The sequence below is a fragment of the Chamaea fasciata genome, unplaced genomic scaffold (genome assembly GCF_029207755.1).
Source record: "Chamaea fasciata isolate MVZ Bird 193981 ecotype frontalis unplaced genomic scaffold, bChaFas1.0.hap1 SCAF_1, whole genome shotgun sequence".
Lineage (NCBI taxonomy): Eukaryota > Metazoa > Chordata > Aves > Passeriformes > Sylviidae > Chamaea > Chamaea fasciata.
This window is the reverse complement of record NW_027094086.1, coordinates 148,878,643-148,898,366: the sequence shown is the minus strand read 5'-3', so window position 1 is coordinate 148,898,366 and position 19,724 is coordinate 148,878,643. Positions and strand designations below refer to the sequence as shown.

At 48.5% G+C, this 19,724-nt stretch overlaps 1 protein-coding gene across 1 annotated transcript; it reads left to right on the top strand.

Annotated features, from left to right (window-relative positions):
• Positions 1-945: 945 nt before the first annotated feature.
• Positions 946-19,532, top strand: LOC136296716 (cryptochrome DASH-like). Its single transcript, XM_066196118.1, has 14 exons — positions 946-1,046; positions 1,147-1,319; positions 2,393-2,486; positions 2,767-2,897; positions 3,849-3,997; positions 4,962-5,050; positions 7,067-7,140; positions 8,676-8,765; positions 10,752-10,831; positions 12,076-12,135; positions 13,166-13,323; positions 16,125-16,244; positions 17,207-17,383; positions 18,589-19,532. The coding sequence occupies exons 1-14, from the start codon at positions 981-983 to the stop codon at positions 18,682-18,684; spliced, it is 1,557 nt and encodes a 518-aa protein (XP_066052215.1). The 5' UTR covers positions 946-980; the 3' UTR covers positions 18,685-19,532.
• Positions 19,533-19,724: the final 192 nt, after the last annotated feature.

Genomic DNA, 19,724 nt, shown 5'->3' with positions numbered 1-19,724 from the left:
ACTCGCTGTTGTAAACCTGGATCCTGAATCATCACCAGCTCCTTGCTTCAACGTGTTAACCCCTTCTCCATCCTCTCCTAGCCCAGGACAATCAGTGGAGTTACACCAGGGAAGCAGGTGGCTGGAGAACACATCAACCAAACATTTCACAGAATCATAGAATCGTTGAAGTTGGGCAAGACCTCCAGCCCAAACATTAACCCAGCACTGCCACATCCACCACTAAGCTGCGTCCCTAAGGATGGTGATTCCACTACATCCTTGGGCAGCCAGTTCCTGTGCTTGGTTTCCTCTTTTGAGAGTAGCTGAATGAAAAAAAAAAAAGGACCCTGAGGGACAATTCAGTGAGTAAGGGATGTGTGATCACTGGTGCCCAGTGTCAGCTGATGGAAGCCGTAGGATGAGGCAAAGCCTTTTCACTTCAGCCACTCCTGTCAGCGCTGAGAACCAAGTACATTAATTACTGCTAATCTACAGCTCGCCTTCTGTCGGTCAGCAGGTGACAAAGCCGGTTCCTGTGCTAGTGGCCATCACATCGCAGCGTTGGCATTTAAAGGATAAGCACCGATCAACACTGCCAGAGCAGGGCGAGGCTCGGTGCCACCGACCTCTGCAGAGTGTCGCTGTCACCGCGGTTGAGGCAGTTCCCTGATGATGATGTGTGAAAGATAAAGAGATTTAAAAAGATAAAGAGGTTAAAAAAAAAACCACCCCAAACCACACGGCAATAAGAGCGACAGGCCGGGGCAGGGCTCTGGTGAGACTCAGGGGGATTCCAGACCGAAGGAAGCGACCTCATTGCGGTCCCGCTGCCCTCCAGGGATGCGGGACGGGACCTGCCCGTCCCACGGGATGCGCTGGGGGCGGACACGGGCATCCGGAGGCAGGACGGCTCCTCCCCGGCGGGGCGGGATGAGGGGCCGGGCAGAGGGGACACGGAGCCGGGCAGGGCGAGGTGGCAGAGGCCACGCCGAGGGACAATGTCGGCGACAGCGGGCACGGCCATCTGCCTGCTGCGCTGCGACCTGCGCGCCCACGACAACCAGGTAGGGACGGCCGGGGGTTTCTGTAGGGACAGCCCTGCTGTTGGGCAGGATGGGGAGGGATTCTCCCTGCATCCTGCCCCGGCCCGCCCTGTGCTTCCAGGTGCTCCACTGGGCTCAGCGCAACGCGGATTTCGTGATTCCCCTCTACTGCTTCGACCCGCGGCACTACCTGGGCACCCACTGCTACGGCTTGCCGAAGACGGGGCCCCACAGGCTCAGGTTTTTGCTGGAAAGTGTGAAGGATCTGAGGGAAACGCTCAAGAAAAAAGGAAGGTAGTCGAGAAAGCGCCGTGCAAATAACACTTCTGTTTTCTTGCTTTTTTCAACACGTACCTGTGCTGTGACTTGGATCACGTTGGGTACTCTGGGCTCTGGTGGTGGCTTGTTTCACAGAGCCACAGCCCTTCTGCTAGATACAGTAGGGTGCCATGTGTAGCCCCTGTTGAGGTGACCTGCTGTGGTCGCCTGCACGGGGGACAAAGAGCCATCCAGGCTCTGTGCCACGTGGATTTTGGTTTCTCAGGTACCTCAGATGAGTACAGCCTCGAGTGCTTTGCCCAGAGTGCTGACAGTGGGAAACATGAATGGCAGAATTTTGAGATGTGGGGATTACATTAACCACTGTGGCCTGGAGCCTTCCTTGTCCCTGGGAGTTGGTTTGAGATAGACGAGCGTGGATCCTGGCTTCTGAGGCTGGAGAGTTACATTTCCTTATACCCTGTCCCACTAAGCACAGTCTCTAGACTCAGATATCCTTGTTTATGATGCCTTTAGAACCATAATTGGGATAGACCAGGGCCTGGAGAATCCATTACCAGATGATACCTGTCTTTGCAGAACAAAGTGTCGTAGAATAGTTTGGATTAGAAGGGAACTTTAAAGGCCATCTAGTCCAACCCTTTGCAATGAGCAGGGGACATCTTCAAGCGGATCAGGTTCAGAGCCCTGTTCAGTCTGAGCTTGAATAATTCCAGGGATGGAACAACCTCTCTGAGAAACTTGGACAAGGTGGATCAGCCTTCCCGTGAATCTCTTTAGTGTGTGAGGATGAACAGATTCACTTTTAGGTAACAGCCTGGCTTTGCGCCCAGTCATCCTTTCTAAGGCATCCAGAATGGCAGAAATGTGTTTGACACAAACTAAGCCCCAGAGGCTTACAAGCTCTGTTCAGGGGCTCCTAAAAAATGCAGGCTGGTTAAATCCTGTCTGTCTGCCTCCACACGCTGTCTGTGCTCCATGGAAAACTAGGACACTAGGAGTGCCTGCCTGGGCTGGGATGATGGCCTCTTGTACACATAAATAACAATAACATCAAACCTATTTCAGGCCAGTATTTTGTATTTTAGTACCCTGGTTGTGAGGAAGGGGAAGCCAGAAGATGTGGTCTGTGATCTGATTACTCAGCTGGGCTCTGTCACTGCTGTGGTTTTCCATGAAGAGGTAAGGGAAATACTCAAGTGACACAGTTAAAAGATAAAATTATGCTGTGGAGGTTTCTTCCATGACCAAGTGGTGATGCAGATCCTGCGTGTTCAGAGCCTTTCTTGGCTGTGGTGCTGTTAACCTTGGGGACACTGGGGAGTTCCTGGGATGGGGACTCCCTGAGTGGGGGTCCTCGATGGGGCAAAGGGATGAAGGTAATGTGGAGGGCAAGACCAGGGTCTTTGTGCACGTGGGAACTGCATTTGTGCAGCCCTGGCTTCACTGTTTTGTTCTCTAGGCCACGCAGGAGGAGCTGGATGTGGAGAAGGGGCTGTGCCAGGTGTGTAGGCAGCACGGTGTGAGGATTCAGACATTTTGGGGGTCCACGCTGTACCATCGGGATGATCTTCCCTTCAGGCCTATTGACAGGTGGGCTGCTCTGTGGTATCACCCCTCCACTGTCCCTTTGTTTCTCACTCAGGAGGGCTCCCAGTCCTCTGGTCTCACAGAAGAAGGACCTATTAGTCCATCTGTTTGTGCTTTTATGGAACAGTGCTGTCATGCTCAGGCACACAAAGGGGAAGCAGCACTCAGCCCCTCTGTACTAGTAGGATTTCTGCTTCTGTATGTATAAAGCCAAGGTGTGTGTTTGACCAGAGGTCTTTTCCAGTCCTCTAAGATCATCAAATCAAACCATTAACTAAGCCAAGCCCATCAGTAAACCGTGTCCTTCAATGCCACATCTGCACGTCATTTAAATCCTCCAGGAACAGTGATTCCACCACTTCCCTGAACAGCTTGTTCCAGCCTGACCACCCTTTCTGTGAAGAAACTTTTCCTAATTTCCAATCTAAACTTCGCCTGAAGAAACTTCATTGAACCATTAAATGGTTTGGGTTGGAAGGGACCTAAGAAATTATTTACTTCCATCCCCCCCTTGGTGTGTGTACTCTTCACTGCTCCCTCAGCAATCACTTGAAGTGTAGTTGATGGAGTTGAGGGATTCATGGTATTCTGTAGAAAATGTATATGAGGGCAGACAAGTCAGGCCATGAAAATGCCTGGTTTTCTCCTTTGACTGAAAAGGCACCAGGAGGATGTAGATTTTTACCCTGAGATCAGCTGTGTTAATCAGAAGTTAGGTGAACCTAACCAAGGCACACCTTAAATTGAAAAGGCACAATTTGCATCAGAAGCAGAAAGAAATTGGGCGGAGGACTGAGCTCCTGGTGGCTGTTATCCCCTATTGTGCCTGGCAGTGTTCAAACGGGCATCACAAACCTGGGAGGACAGCCTGGAATGCTAATCCTGCTGCTGAGGAAGGGGTGTGGGGTGTGTGGAGGGGCCAGGGCAGTGGCCTGACTGCTCCTATCTGTGCAGGTTACCTGATGTCTACACCCACTTCCGAAAAGAACTGGAATCCAGGGCCAAGGTCAGGCCAACCCTGAGGATGGCAGATCAGCTCAAACCCCTGGCTCCAGGGCTGGAAGAAGGGAGTATCCCTACAATGGAGGATTTCGGACAGAAGGGTGAGAAAACTTAATTTGGAAGTTGCTCTAATGAAATCCCGCTTAGATTCTGTTCTTAAAAATACCCTGCTTGGATCTGTTTTGAAAAATGTGGTTTACAAATGTGGTTTCCCGCTGCTCCAGATTCCCAGATGTTCAGCCAGGATGAAGTAGGTACCTGCAGTGGCTGCACTTGAGCTCTGCTGGTTAATGCAAACCAAACATCTCGCAGTGCATATTATATTCTGTCACAGCAAAAGTTGTCCTTTTGTAAAAATGCAGAGGCAGCTAATGCTTGAGAGACACATGGCTTGTAGTCCCTAAGGATGATTAGATTATCAAGGCCCTTTCAGTCTGGGAGGTGCTGTAGAAGCATCTGTCTTTAGTTGCAGGGTTAGGCAGATATTTGTCTCCAAATTAAAAGAGAGTAGATTTAGCTTAGATGTGAGGAAGAAATTCTTCCCTCTGAGGGTGGAGAGGCCCTGGCACAGATTCTCTGGTTCTCAGGTTGCCCAGAGAAGCTGTGGATATGCCCTTGTTGGAAGTGTCCAAGGCCAGGCTGGACAGGGCTTGCAGCAACCTGGGATAGTGGAAGGTGTCCCTGCTCATGGCAGGGGGTTGGAATGAAATGATCTTAATGTCCCTCCAACCCAAACTATTCTGTGATTCTATGATACATCTCTTACTGAGAACCAAAACACAGAGGCAGTGGTTGCCCTTCAAACTGTAACTAAGCCTCAGTTCACTCACACTGAAAATGAAATTAAATTCCCTGTGTGGAGGAGCTGCCCTGCAGCTGGGTAGGAAACATTCTCTTAGTGATTTTTAATATGCTTGATATGACCCTTATTTTATAGGAAGACCACACAATCTTTTCTGCCCCCAAAGCAGATATCCCCACTGCTGAGCATCCCTCGGTTTTAAGTTCCCTGCCTTGGAGATGCATTCCCAGGGGGTAACAAGGTGTTGGTGTTTTCTGTGGCAGATCCTGTGACTGATCCACGAACAGCCTTCCCCTGCAGTGGAGGAGAGACCCAGGCTTTAATGAGGCTGCAATATTATTTTTGGGACACGGTAGGTAACTCTTACATTTCCTTGCCTACATCCTCCCCCTTGTACACATGGCTGTGCAAGTGGGTGAGGCTGCAATTTCACTTCCTAATAATATTTCCTTAGCTCCCATATAAAACTTTACAAAGGAGGGAATCAGCATTTTTTCAGTTTTTCAGAGAGACAAACTACACCAAAAAGAATTCACCTGGGACTGAGAAATGTAAGCCACATACTTAGGAACCTAGTTTACTGGCCATCTCTCTGAAGTATTTTTTTCCATTAATTTCTGGGACTGGGGACAAAATTTTTTAGCTGCTTTACCTTGATTTGCTTCTTCTATGCTCATGTCCCACGTCATCAGCAATTAGTTCCTCTGTTTTGGAGGAGTGAAAAGTGGCCTGAAGGGCTGGAATTGCAGCTGGGGTGAGGAACAGCTGACCCAAGTTGTGCCCACAGTTATAAATAGTGGGAGGTTTCTGTAGTCTGGTTTAAAATCTTGCAGCCAACAATGACAGCTACTATTTGTTTCCTTGCTTTGGTGGAGTGAGGTTCCTGCTGACTGCATTTTGTCAGACAGGTTTTGAACTTCTTTCTGGTCTAGTTTGAGGAACTGTTTTGAATTTGCCTTGTCTGAATTCAAAGGTACATGTGCTGATTTCCAACAGCAGCAGACCCCAAGCAGCTTTCTGGATAAAGGAGGGAGCACCTCTCCAGCTGAGATGGGTTAAAAGTGTGGTGTTCCCAGTGCCTCATTGGAACAGCCCCCAGGGCATCCTTTCAGCTGTGTTTCCCAAGGTCCTGCATTCCTTTGCTTTTGGGGAGCATTGTCCCAGTTTAACCCCATGAGGCAGCTCAGCCCTACAGCAGCTGCTCCCTCAGTTCCTGCCAGTGAGATGAAGGAGAGATTCAGAGGGATTAAAGTGAGAAAAGTCACGTGTTGAGTTAAAGACCATTTAATAGGGGAAGCAAAAGCTGCGTGCCCAGGCAAAGCAAGGTTAGGATTCATTTAATACTTCCCACCAGTGGGCAGGTGGGTTCAGTCCAGCCATCCCCAGGAAAGCAGGGCTCCACCACCGTTACTTGGAAAGACAAATGGCATCGCTCCAAACATCCTGACTTCCAGCTTTATATGCTGAGCATTACATCATTTGGGTCGGCTGGGGTCGGCTGTCCCAGCTGTGTCCTCTTCCAAATCCTTGTGCACCCCCAGCCTACTCAGGGTGGGGTGGTGAGAGAAGCAGAAAGGGCCTTGAGGCTGCGTGAGCTCTGCTCTGCAGTAAGGAAAACATTGGTGTGCTCTCTGCGCTGTTTTCAGCACAAATCCAAAACAGCCCCAGATTAGCTACGATGAAGAAAATTAACTCCATCCCAACCAAAATGAGTCCAGAGTGTGCTTGGCTTCTGCTCTTGATCAAGCATTAATATAATCAGGGCTGGAAAACCTGTTCCTTCGTTTTTTGTAATGCAAATACTGACTTCCCCAGTGAGTACAACGGCCCTTTAGCAATTGTAACCTGTGCAGTGAAGGTGACCAAAGAGAGATTGATCTTCCCTGTGTCCTCTGCATTGTCCATGGAATGCTCAGGACACGGGAGATCTGCATCCTGCTGTAAATGTGTGGGGCACAGAAACAGCAGCGGTCAGCGTTCCTGCCAGCTGAGTGTTGGGTGCTGTCACACTGGTTCTGTAACCCCCAAACAAGGCTGCCAGTTCCACTGGTGCTTTTCAGTGGGTTTTGGAGCCAGAATCAGATGGGAATGAGCAGGGAGCAGCACAGCCGGGTGCCTGTAGAAAGAAACGTGCCATAGGCTGGAGTGGGGAGCAGAGCTTGTGTCACACACCCCAGAGCTGTAATGAAAACTGCTGGCCTGATCCATGCCTGAGTGCCGGAGGCAGGAATTGGGCAGCTGTGCAATCCTTGCCGGCAGCCATGAGAGGGAGCCCAGCCCTGCCAGATTGCTCTGGCTCCAGAAGGAAAGAGCATTTAGCAGGTAGTTTGTAAAGCATTGAAACCTTTTTGTTCTTTTGCTCTCACAGAACCTGGTTGCTTCTTACAAGGAGACTCGGAATGGGCTGGTGGGAATGGATTACTCAACCAAATTCGCACCATGGTAAAGATTTTTGTTGAGACTGGAAAATCCTTTTCTGCTCCCATCCCAAACTGATGTTACCTGTCTGCTGAGTGCTGCTGGGCACGGGTAGAGATCTGAGTGTGATTCCTTTGGCCCTTTTTGTTGTGGTAGAGCAGCTCTGAGGCTGCACTTCCCCAGAAGTGCTGCAGTGAGGCAGAACTGTGCCAAGAGCTGGGTGTTCTGGGAGCACCAGTGTGGACAGGGAGCAGCAGGGACTCACCATTTGCTTTGTGTGGGAAAGGGAAAGGCAGGGAGGCAGCACAGCTTCAGTGTGTTGGTAGGGCTGTAGCAGAACTCAGTCCTGGTTTCCTGAATACTCTGGGGCAAGTCACCTCACCTCACTGATATTCTCTTTCTGCGGGGTGAAAAGATGCTTCTGATTATTCCTGTGGAAAGGATCTTTCGTTCCGGTAAATATCTTGACTTTTAATTAGGGGCTTTAGTCCCCGGTGTTGGAAGGAGGCAGAGTTCATTCCAGACTGGAATTGCAGCAGCAGAACCCAGTTCGGCCTAAGCTGAGAGCATCTGAATTCTCCCAACAGAATTGCAATGAGAACCAAATTTCTGAAGCTGTTACAGGTCAGAATTTCTTGTTTCCAACGAGCTTTGTGCTTTGATGGTTGCGGTGGATGGCTCCACCTGGTGGCATTTCGGGGTCCCAGGACTGCTGGCTCTGTGGAAGTTTGTTATTTGTGGCCTCCACTTCAGTTTTTCCAAGCTGGCCATTTGCTCAGAGCAAACAGTCCTGTTCTGCCTGCCCCAAAATGTTCCTCTGTCATGTAATTAAAATCAGAGCAGTTCAAGTTGCAGCCAGTCATTCCCATCTCATACTGGCCATTAGAGCTGGTCAGCAATTAAGGAAAAACTCTTCAAAGCCTTTCTTCCTGTTTCCCACAATTAATTTGAACATCCAGTGTTTTCACAAGCTGTAGTGGAAATGGCAGTAAAATGCATTTCCAGGAAAACCAAGGTAAAAGTTGTTCTTTATCACCCTGTATGATGAGGCTGGAGTCTGCAAGTTCTTTCCTGTCTTGCAGCAGCACTGATTTGGAACAAATGGAAGGAGCCCAGTGGGTTGAAATTCCAGAGCAGGGTTTGATTCCCTAGTTTTCCTGCCAAGGCTCAGATTTTCAGCAGTCACTTGCCTTCTGTGATTGCTCAAATGAGCCACTGAGGCTCTGCAGGAAAAGGAGCCCTGAGCATAGGATAAGGAGGATTGTGGTAAAAGGACAGGTAGGACATGTGACGCAGAGGTTGACATTTGAGATTCTTTTCTGGGTTTATCATTGGGAAGGGGAGGATTTTGATTCTTGGAAGAGAATTCTCTCTCCTGAAGGGCTGCAGAGAAGTTACGACGTGACTAAAGCCATTTAGGAAGTCAGGGTCAGAACTGCAAGCCAAACAAAAGTTTCAGACAACATCTCTTGACACAAAATTGCCCGTCTCCTCCCTCTGAGCTGACACCAAGCTGTCAGTCCTGCATGGCACTCAGGACATCATTCCTCTGCTTTCAGGCTGGCACTGGGCTGCATCTCGCCGCGATACATCTATGAGCAGATCCAGAAGTATGAGAGAGAGAGAACAGCAAACCAGAGCACATACTGGTATGTCTTTGCACCATCAGCATGGCTTATTTTCTCTGAAGAGGAACCCGGCATTTCATGCACAGGAGAGTGATCTGTTAACTCTCTTTGTAATTAATGTTTGTTTTTCCTGTGCCTGCTGGCTGGTTCCTCTGGGTTGCACTGTAGTTCTCTTTCAGTGCAGATTTATTACTCTGTCTTCGACACGCAGGGGCTTTAGGCACTTTGTAAGTAAAGATTATGAATGCCAGTTGTCATTATTATAGCTGGGAAGCTGTGGCTCATGATTTTTGAAAATCTCAGCAAATCAACGCCATCAGTCTCTGTTTTGTTGTTCTGGGCTAAATGAGAAGGAAGAAGGGTTTACAAATAAAAGCCAAAGGGTTTCTCAGACCGAGGATATGAGCCCAAAAGTCTCAGTGACTGTGTGACTTGTGCAAATCTCATGGTGTTTGAAGATCCCGTGGCCACAAGTCCAGCAAGTGGCCCTGTGTTTGCTCAGCTGCCTGGCTGTGACCACTACGTCAGAGCAGAGGGGAAGAGGGCACTGGGAATTGGGTTTAATGCATCCCATCCTGTCACCCATGCTCCTCCTCACCTCTCAGTTTATCCATCCCTGGGCTGGCCTTGAACTTGTTCAGGTCTGCCCAGACACTGTGAATCAGAATCTGGAGCTCTGATAGAGAAATAGGTTCATGGTAGAGCCTGGCCTAACGCTAGACCTGAATGGGAAAAATCCCAAACCATAACGCCTGTGCAAACTCTAGAACTAAATATTCATTTTGGTTTGTTACATTTGCAACATGTCAAACAGCACTGTGGTTGGTGAAGAACAGGCAGAACACTGCCAACCATTCTGGCCAAAATGCTCAGTTTCATTGAAATTCAAATGACAGATAAAATACCAACAGCCATGAAATGTTATGTTTGGGGTTTTTTTACTTCAAAGACAATTAAGAGGAGAAAGATTTCAAGAAATGAACATACACCTGTTTTCCATCTAACAGCCAGCCTGCTGGCAGCTGGCATGTCATGGTGATTTTAGCATTTTAAAGTGTTCAGTAATTTTAAAAATGAAACTGTCAAGCTCCCAAGAAGTCAATTGTACAATGAAGAACAGGTCATGGTGGCTGCACATGAGGGACTCGTTGAACCTCAGTGTTATGACACTACTTTTTAGGATTTGGACAGTGACCTGTTCAGGTTGGACATTAGGAGGAATTTCTTCACTGAAAGGGTGATGAGGCATGGGAGTGGATTTCCCAGGGAAGTGGTGGAGTCACTGTCCCTGAAGGTATTTAAGGAAAGACTGGACTCAGTGCCATGGTCTGGTTGACACGATGGTGTTTGGACCTGGATGATCTCAGAGGTCTTTTCTAACCTAACTGATTCCCTAATTCTGTGATTCTGTTCCATAACCAGATTATCCAGAAGGATCTTGTCAGCCTAAAAATCAGCTGAGCAGAGTGCTTCCCATATGGCATAGAGTTGAAGCAGGTCTCTGAGGCTGATGTGCCATCATTTTATAAAAAGCTCTTTTTATATAAAAGTTTTTTCCATGGGCCTAGCGCCTGGTCTAACGGGCTGGAGCACTGTAAACCAGTTTTGAAAGGTGTCTCATAGTGCCTTGCAAAGTTTATTGCTTAAATCAGTGCAAAGATCTCAGGAACGTTCTCGTTCCTGCGGAAGTGTGAAGCTGAACCAGGCCCTCTCCCTGCTCTGTGGAGAATTACATCCCACTAGGGATGGAGGAGGAACATGTTTCCTGAAACTCTGCTCCTGCATGTGAGCAAAGGAAAGCTTCCAGGTGATTCATGCAGAGTTTGCTTTCCCTGTAAGCTGGGTAAGTAGACTTGGGGAAGGAACTGGTGTCACAGGGAAGGTCCTTGAAATCACTCATTGTGAATAAACCTCATGGTGTTAACAATGGTTAGTATGGAAGGAAAATCCTCATTCAGTGATCGTATCTGACCCACAGGGAAATACTGACATGGCTCTGTGTTTCAGGGTCCTGTTTGAATTGCTGTGGAGGGATTACTTTCGGTTTGTGGCCCTGAAGTACGGCAGAAGGATTTTCTCATTAAGAGGTGTGTATGGTTCACCACATTTAGGGGGGAAAGTACGCTCTTACAACAGGGAAAGTAAGAGAAGAGGCTGTTGGAATTAAGTTCTACAAAAGTTCCTCTCGTGGTGCTTGTATCACCACCCTGGCAGGCTGCTGGGAACTCTCTGTTAGCACAGAAGTGTCTCAGCACCACGGTGCTGGACACTGATCCCCAAATCTGACTAGATATGGGGAGTATTACTGACACATGTTTGTGGAAGAGAGCAGCACAAGGAGAGTGAAGATGCTGTTTCCAGAGATACTCCACCTTTCAGCAGGATCCAGGCTTGCCCAGGTTCTCCAGAGGACCTGGGACAGAGCAGGAACTAAGGCAGCAGGGTGAATCCCAAGAAATTGGATATTGCACTACATATCAAGAATCAGAATGGGATTCAGCTCCAGCCCCAGTGACAGGAGAAATGGGGCTGTGAACACTCAGTGCAACAACAAATACCCAGTCCCTGTGTCAGGAGACCCTGCAGGCGATGCCTGTGCTGGGTGAGCTGCTCTGCAGCTGCTGCAGCACTGGCTTAGATGCTCCAGGACAGCCTGCCTGGCATCCAGCTGTGGCTGCAGAGGGACACGTCTCTCTCAGGGCCTGTGTCACATCTGCCAGGCCTGTGTGGCTGTTCTGATGGCATTGGATAGGCCTGATCTTGAATGTTTGTAGCTAGAGCTGATTTGTCCCTGCTGCCTCGGCTCCACTGCACAGAAGGCTGTAATTGCCCCTGGATCCTGCAAACATTAAATCTCCCCCCTCATCTGTTCCTATCCCATTTGCAGGGGCAAAGTGTTACCCGGGGCTGCTGCCAGGTAGTTCTGGGTGTAGTACCTGTTACTGAAACAGACTTCACATAATCACTGTCCTGGAGTAAAGCTAAAAAAAGAAAATACCAGCGTGGGCCAGAGTACATCTCCATCCGCTTGTGAGGTCTGAGTCATGTTTAATTTAAAAAGGGGAAAAAAAAGCAAACATCAGCCAAACAAATAGACAAAATCCATTAGGGCTTGAGAAGCCTCTGTGTGCAAAAGACAGCCCTTTGCAACACCTGAGGGGAGGACTGGATCATCTCTAAACCTGTGCAGAAGGTTTGTTTCTAATGGCACCGAGAGGCTGAGCTTCACCCTCACGCCCCGTGTCAACCAAGCACCCCTGGCTGTGTTGTGGCATGAATAACTGACTGTGTCAGTATTTCTTCATCACCAGGTCATTATTTTCCTGCACAGGGCTTCAAAGTAAAGAGATCCCCTGGAAAAAGGACCTTCAGCTCTTTGACTGTTGGAAAGGTCAGTAGAAACCACACGTCTGGCTGGGTGTGTTGTGTTCTCCACGTGTCTGTTGGGGCTCACAGGTGCCCTAACACTGGCTCAGGTCACTGTAGGGGAGCTTCCAGCATGGTCAGGGCTGGCATTTAAACTGGCATCACCAGGCTATGAGTGTGTGTGGCTTCCCTTCCCAGACTGAACCTACAGGAGCAGCCCACAGGGATACCCTGCTTTGGGAGGTGCACTGCAGGTAGATTTTCCTGCCCAGGAGGGAGTGTTTGTGACCTGCTGGTCCCTTCTGTTCAGTCACACAGAGGCTGACCAGCCCTTCTTATCAGAATTAGATTGCCATGCCTGCTATGTTTGGTTCTGTTTGCTTTTGGTTACAAGGTTACAACAGGTTTAGACTAAATCACATCTTTTGTAGTCCCACAGCCTTTTCTTTAGCTGTTACAACTTTTTTGTTGTAACTTGAATAGCAAGGATAATATCTCAAAACTTGGAGGGACTAACAGATTAAAGTATTAGAATCAGTGCAATACACACCTCTGTATCTTTTTTCGTGTTAATGCCACGTGTACCCATTTGCACACTGGATAAAATAAATCATCCAGGCACAGTAAATCTTTTCCTTAACAACAGACAAACTACTTTTCAAGTACTAACCCTGGGAGATTTGTCCAGTGCATCCCTCTGTTAGTCACCTGTCAAGAATCTTTCTGTTCTTGGCCCATCTCACTATTGTCTGTATATTTATTTTACTCTGAAAAATTCCCTTCAACCCACCTGATTGTTTTTCCAGTCTGAGATTTTTCTGTAATATTTCTTTTCTTCTTGCCAAAACTTCTCCCCAGCTTAATTTTCAGTATGATACCCCATTTAAATTCCAGTGGACCTTTGTGGCTGCACTCCAGCCGAACCACACTGAAATCTCTTCTTGCCACTATGCACTGGCACTGTCATGGAAAGGGCTGTGAATGCATGACCACAGGCTGGTTTATGAGTGCCCAAAAGCATCCTGATATCCCAGTGCTGTGTTTTGTCTCTGCAGAGGGCAGAACTGGGGTTCCTTTTGTGGATGCCAACATGAGGGAGCTGAGTGCCACGGGCTTCATGTCGAACAGAGGGCGGCAGAACGTCGCCAGCTTCCTCACCAAGGACCTGGGGCTGGACTGGAGGATGGGGGCAGAATGGTTTGAATACCTGCTGGTAAGACTGGGCCCTTTGTGTACCTGGAGCTGAATGACAGGCAGGAGGGCAGCCCTGGTTTATAAGAAAGGGTACAGGTGATGATCAATAATTTTACAAGACCACGTAGGCACTTTTTGCAAGGTGTGAACTTCCCAATGCTCACATAAGTAAAAGGAATTTTTCCACAGTGGAGCTGCCATTAACAAAGATGGATCTAGGAAGTTTTCAGTAAGTGTTAATCCTCTGTGTAGGGTTTTAGCCAGAGATCTGTTGCACTTGAGGAAACTTTCAAACATGAATTATGCTAGCGCTCTGATTTGCTCACCCCAGAGGCTGGGGAGGAGGGCAGCCCAGAAATAGAACATAAAAAGAAGGGTGTGCTGGCACAGTGTCCATGCATTGATGGCTGTGGACTGGGAAGCCATCTAGTCAAGCACAGGCAAGTAGGGACAATAGCTGGATCGACTTCCACAGAGCTCCACCCTGGATGCTGGAGGCATCCTTCTTCCTTCTGGGGTGTTCCAGGCCTCCCTGCCAACTGGAGCACTAATTCCTCTCTCTTGTATCAATCAGCAGCTGTGTGAGCTCAGTTAAATAGCTGGGTCACTTTCCTGACCTCAGTCCCCATGGATTCTCTTGGTACTGACTAAAAAAGGCCAAATACTCACATCAACCTCACATTAAATGTCTTATCTGTGGAATACAGGAGGCTACTGGCAATCAGAAAACTTTCCACTCACTCAGAGTGCTGGATGGGTAGAGAAAGCCCAGTTCCCTTGCCAATATGTGCAATTTAAAGAGACTTTTTTTGTGAATGTATTTTTTTAACTTCCTTGGAGCCGGGCTCTGACATGGCTTTGGCTGCAGGAGGAAAATCTGGGTGCTCTCTCATGGCAGTGCTGTGAGCAGCAGTGGGCTTGGACAACAACACAGTGCAGGGCTTCAGGATCCTCCAGAAACGGGTTTTGGGAGCTCCATGCAGTGATGCTTTTCCAGATAAGAGCAAGAGCCTTCCACAAGTGTGTCCTGTTCCACAAGTGAGGAAGACCTGGAAGGTCTCACACTAGAAAGATGCTGCCTGTGTTATCTCCCTTTATTCCTAAGGACATGAATCCCAGCCTTGCTGGAAGCAGAATTCGGCATGCTGCACTGGCCCTTTCACCTTGGGAAGCCCCAGATGCTGATGGCCACTCTAAGGCTGGTGTGGCACAGGCTGATCCTTGTGCCCATCTTGTGTCACACAGCTCTGTTACTGTAACCTGGTGGCATCCCCAGAGCTGCACACAGGAAACATCAGCTTGGTGGGGAGGACATGGCTGTAGGAGGGTAGAGGGCAGTACAGACCTGAAACTGGTCTCACTTGCCTCTTAAAAAAGGAAAGCAATGCCTATTTCATCTCCAGTACTGCCAGCAAAGTCTCCCTGAGTGTTTGTGTGTGCCGTCCACATCAGACAGGCAGGGAAACTGAGGCACGAGCTCCACTGGAGCCAGGGGAAAGGCCAGAGGCCACTGGTGTCCTGAACTGAGAATATTTCAGCTCTGACTTCATTGATTTCATTCACAGGGTCAGGCCCCAAGGAAAGGCAGAGAAACAAACAGAAGAGAATGCCAGGAAGGGGCAAGGCTGAGGGGGAAATGAGCCTGCCTCCTCCAGGCCCCCGTGGATTTGCCCTCACCTCCCACACACGCTTTCCTGCTTGTTAATCACACAATCAGGCCTCCAGTGGCTCTTTCTTCCCTCCTTATCTCACCAGCTGGAGGAAGTGAGCTGGGAAGGGGAAACCTGGTGCCCAGGGAGCAGAGCTGGCTGCTGCTCACCCTGACCCTGGCACTCACTGGCTCTGCAGAGAATGGGCAGCTTGACAGAGCCCATTCCCTGAGCCCTTTGCCATCCTGGAGCATGGAGCTCCTCACTCCAAGGAATGGCTGAGATCTTGGAAACATCTCTTTGTGGACTGGTTGCTCCTGTGGCTGCAATCAAGGGAGAAGAGAACAGCACTGAACCAGTTCCTTTTGCAGCACAGACACCCCTAGGAATGCTCAGAGATCCCAAACCCTCCTTGCTATCACTTCCACTCTGCTCCTGAGCAGGGTTTGAATTGTCCTACAACTGGAAAACTTCTGGTGTTGGATTTAAGCCACCCTGCCCAGCTGAAGAGCACTCAGATGGGATCACATTCTGCTCTCATTTGTACTTGTTCCAAAAGCCCTGCTCCATGTTATATAAGCATCCTTGAGAGCTTTTTATTTGTTCAGAGAAGGAATAACTTGACAGTGGGAAAAAACTGCAGTCTTTGTATCGTTTGCATCTTCATATGCACTGTGTGGTTTGTCTGCACAGTCTGAGTTAGACTTCTCTCCAAACTGCCTAGTAGGATCTGCAGAGATGATTTTGCCAGTGTGTGGTATCTGGGTAACTGGTCAGAAAGAATTTTCTCTCATATTCAAATACTTTCTTTTGGAATATGAGCATTTAAATGCTAGGGCTATTTGTGAAGTCTGCCAAATGATGGCAGAAAGAGAAGGATTTTCCTTTAGAAAGAAGGAAACAGAGGCTTTGCTTGGACTTTTATCTGTCTCACTGACCTAAGTATTGTGAATTGAAGTAGCCTGGGAAGCTGATCCCTGCTGTAAAAAGCAGCCATGCAGGTCCTTTTCTGAGCCAGATGCCTGTACCAACATGGGGGAGCTCTGACCACCCTAGTCTGGCTGCAGTGAATTCCATTCAAGGAATTCTCCCCCTGAGCTAAAGGATTGATGAGAAGATTGACCAAGGGCCAGCCCAGCTCTCCTGACTGTTTTCTCCCTCTGTTCTCAAGGTGGATTATGATGTTTGTAGCAATTACGGCAACTGGTTATACAGCGCTGGCATTGGCAACGACCCACGGGACAACAGGAAGTTTAACATGATCAAACAAGGCCTGGATTACGATGGGAATGTAAGTCTTGTTTGGCTGTTTTACAAGGATAAGTGCAGTGAAGGACGTGCTGTTTTCAGGGAGCAGAGGAGATCAGTGTGCTGTGTGGATACGAAACCAGTTCTTGTGTCTCCTGGCCAACAGTCGGGCAGGTTCCCCCTTGTGTACAGGACATTGTAACTTTAACAACCTGCTGCTGTCCCCAGGGAGGCTGGAACTCCCCACACCCTCCCTGGTCAGTGTGTTAAGTGTTTCATCACCATTTCTTGGGAGTCACAGCCACACCCCATCGGTATCTCACACAGATGCTTCCCTGAGCATGGAGCAGCTTCTTGGAGAACTCAGGAGTTACTTGAGAAACAGAACATTCCTTGAGAGGTGCTGAAGAGTAGATTAAACCTGTGACTCCTCTGACTATCCTCTCTTAAATGGTGGGAGCAGATAAATTGCCCTTTCCATGTGCTTAGCCAGTATTCACATACTGGATTACCTGTTTCCACACTATTCCTTAGCTTCACGTCAGGCTGTGCTGTTGCCTTTTGGCACTGTAGCTGGCAGGATTTAACAAGAAATGAGAAATTAGTCCTAGTAGAGGATACAGCAGTAGAATTAAATAGGAGAGATTCAGGAACAAAGAGTGCAGCTGAGCTAGTCATCCTGTTTTCCTTCAGTCACCGGACACTTCGTGGGGGTGACTTCCATGTCAGGATGTCCTAAACAGGACAGGTGGACAGTGCTGAAAATGCCCCTCTGCCTCCCTCCTCCACCTGCAGTATGAGCATGGGAGAAGAGCTCCAGCATTCAGGTCTCTCTTCAGGCACTAATTCGGGGTGGAGGATTTAGCAAGAAGGGCTAAGGCTGTACAATCCCATCTTCTCTACCTGGAAATCTGGTTCCTCCCTTTTCCACTGAGAAAGAGCCTTGCTGGGAAGCATTTACAGATTGTCACTGAATGGATCCTGTCCCATTGGTTCTGTTTGCAGGGGGATTATGTCCGGCTGTGGGTGCCAGAACTGCAGGGCATAAAGGGAGCAGACATCCACACCCCCTGGGCACTGAGCAGTGCTGCTCTCTCCCAGGCAGGAGTAACTCTAGGTGAGACCTACCCACGGCCAGTGGTGACAGCCCCAGAGTGGAGCCGACACATCCCCCAGAGGCCGGTGAGTACTGGGAAGGCTGGGATGGGGTAGGAGGGCTCCAGGGGCCGCTCTGCATCAGCCTCTGTGAGTTCTTCTCTTCCTTCTCAGGTGTAAAGGGAAAAAAAAAAAAAAAGTTGTTTTAATGCAAACTCACATTACATCACATCAGGGACTGTGCAGCCAGGATTATGTAGCTGTCTGTCCTGCCTGCTGGGGTGAAGGATGTAAATTTTTTGCTGCTTCTCTCTCCCTTGTGTAGTCAGCAGGGCTTAGCGACAGCATGTCCTTCTGAGCATCCTTCCATGCCCTGGCAGCCCTGCCAGAGGGATGGGGTTTCTCCAAGGCCCCCAGTGGTGTGACCACCCCCCAGTACAGGTGGACAGAAGAGAAAACAGCTCAGTGTCCTTTCTGTTTGGGAGGTAGAAGTAAAAACAACCAACTTCCTGCTTGAGTGCATTCAAACTGGAGTCAGCGAGACCTGTAAATATGGGGACTGCTCCTTGCACTTTGCTTTTTGGGTGTATCTCCCCTTCAGAATAGGGGCAGGATGAGATGTTGATCCTGCAATATGTCAAGACTTTTATCTGCTGCTTGGACACTGTTCTTGGAGGAGATGCATATGGAAGGAAATGGATGTAACCAAGGCTTGTGTATTATAAGAGTGTTCAGCATTTTGCCTTTCCCTCATGCATCTTCCCTCCCTCCTTCTGAGTGAGGATACTTTATGGAGGCTCAAATTTAGGCATTATACCAAGTCAGTGAAGAATGAAGCATGCTCCCGTTTCAGGTTTTAATCCCAAGGTGAAGTAGCAAATTTTTAGGCCAGATTCCTTTGCAATGAGTGGAAAGTTTTGTGGAAGCAAAGCCTGCTTCATCCATGCTGTTGGAGGGCCTGGAATAGTAACCTTCTGGGGTGAGAGAAAGGACTCTGCAGGAGCAACTTAGTGTGACACCAGTTTGAGGCAGTGGCGAAACTTGAAGCCTAAAAGCTTCTCCATCAGGCAAAAGTTCAATTTTGAGCAACTTTCCCAGCTCAGCTCACCGGAAACCCTCGTTTCCTAAATCCCAGCCTACAGCAGTGCCTGTCAGGCCTTCCTGCCTTTTTGGGTGAACCTGGGAGGCAGAGGTTCCGTGTGCACATTCTCCTGGGTGTCAGCATTGCTTTGTGACTAAATCCACTCTGCAGCATCAGTAAATATCTCACTGTTCCTTGTCATTTGCCACAGGGAGGAAGTTCCCATCCCAGGGGCAGGAGGGGACCAGCTCAGCACAAGGACAGAGGGATAGATTTTTACTTCTCTCGCAAGAAAGATGCTTGCTGAAGGCTGAAGGAGTGCTCAGCAGGAGGTTTTGCTGCTGAGGGTGCCTGGATAATGGTTAATCACCTTGAACAAGCCAAAGGTACAGGTTTGGCAGGGTGAAATAACACGGGATCTGCCTGTCTGGTGTTCCCAGGGACACTTGCTGGATGTGGGTGTTTGGAGGTTCTGCATTAGCACCTCTCCTTAAAATCTGGAGCCAGTGCTTTATGTGGCAGGTGTTCAGTCAGAACTGAAACTTCTTATGCTCATTTTTCACGTTTTAAAGTTTTAAACCCACCAATCATTGTGCAATTAAAAGTTTTGCTACTGGAATATTTTATCTTCCTCGTTTCCACACAGCTCCGTAGATAGAGACTGCAGAGGATGTTCTTTTACTCTGTCTTCTGCAGTACTTTGGAGAAGCAGTGTGTTCCTCCTGAAAATTTCCTTGCAGTACCCTGTTGTTTTTGGTACTATCCTGGAAGCTGAAAAATGTTCAGTTCATAGCCAGGAATTGTGTTTTGTATTCAGCATCAAAATCAGTTTGAAATGGATCCCTTGCCATTTTTAGGATTTTATTTTTATGCAAAATATTCTGCTTGCTGGAAGAGTTTGGGAATTTGGAGATGGCCATATTTGTGCTGTCATGGTGTGTTGTCCTCTGAGGGAAGCCCAGATTTGAACACTTTGACCACCAAAGATGGGGCGTGGTTCTGGATTTATTGCTACTAGAGATCCACTGGGCCTGTTCTGTGAAGAATAACTGTAATACTGTAAAATCTCTGAATGCTCTGGGTTGATGGGTTCAGGTCTGGGTGAGAAATAAACAGACATTGAACAAAAGAGCAAGTTGTTATGCCAAAAGCAGAAAAACCAAGTGCCCTGTCAGAGCCACATTAACATTATTCTACCATTTGTTGTATATAGGGCCTGGGCAGGAATGTAGCCATGGGGGGGGGGGGGGGAATAGAGTGAGACAGCTTTAGTGACAGCACTGTTCTCTCTGGCGTAAGTGTCTCCTGACACAGCACAGATCCCTGTCCAGGCCACTCCAGAGGGCA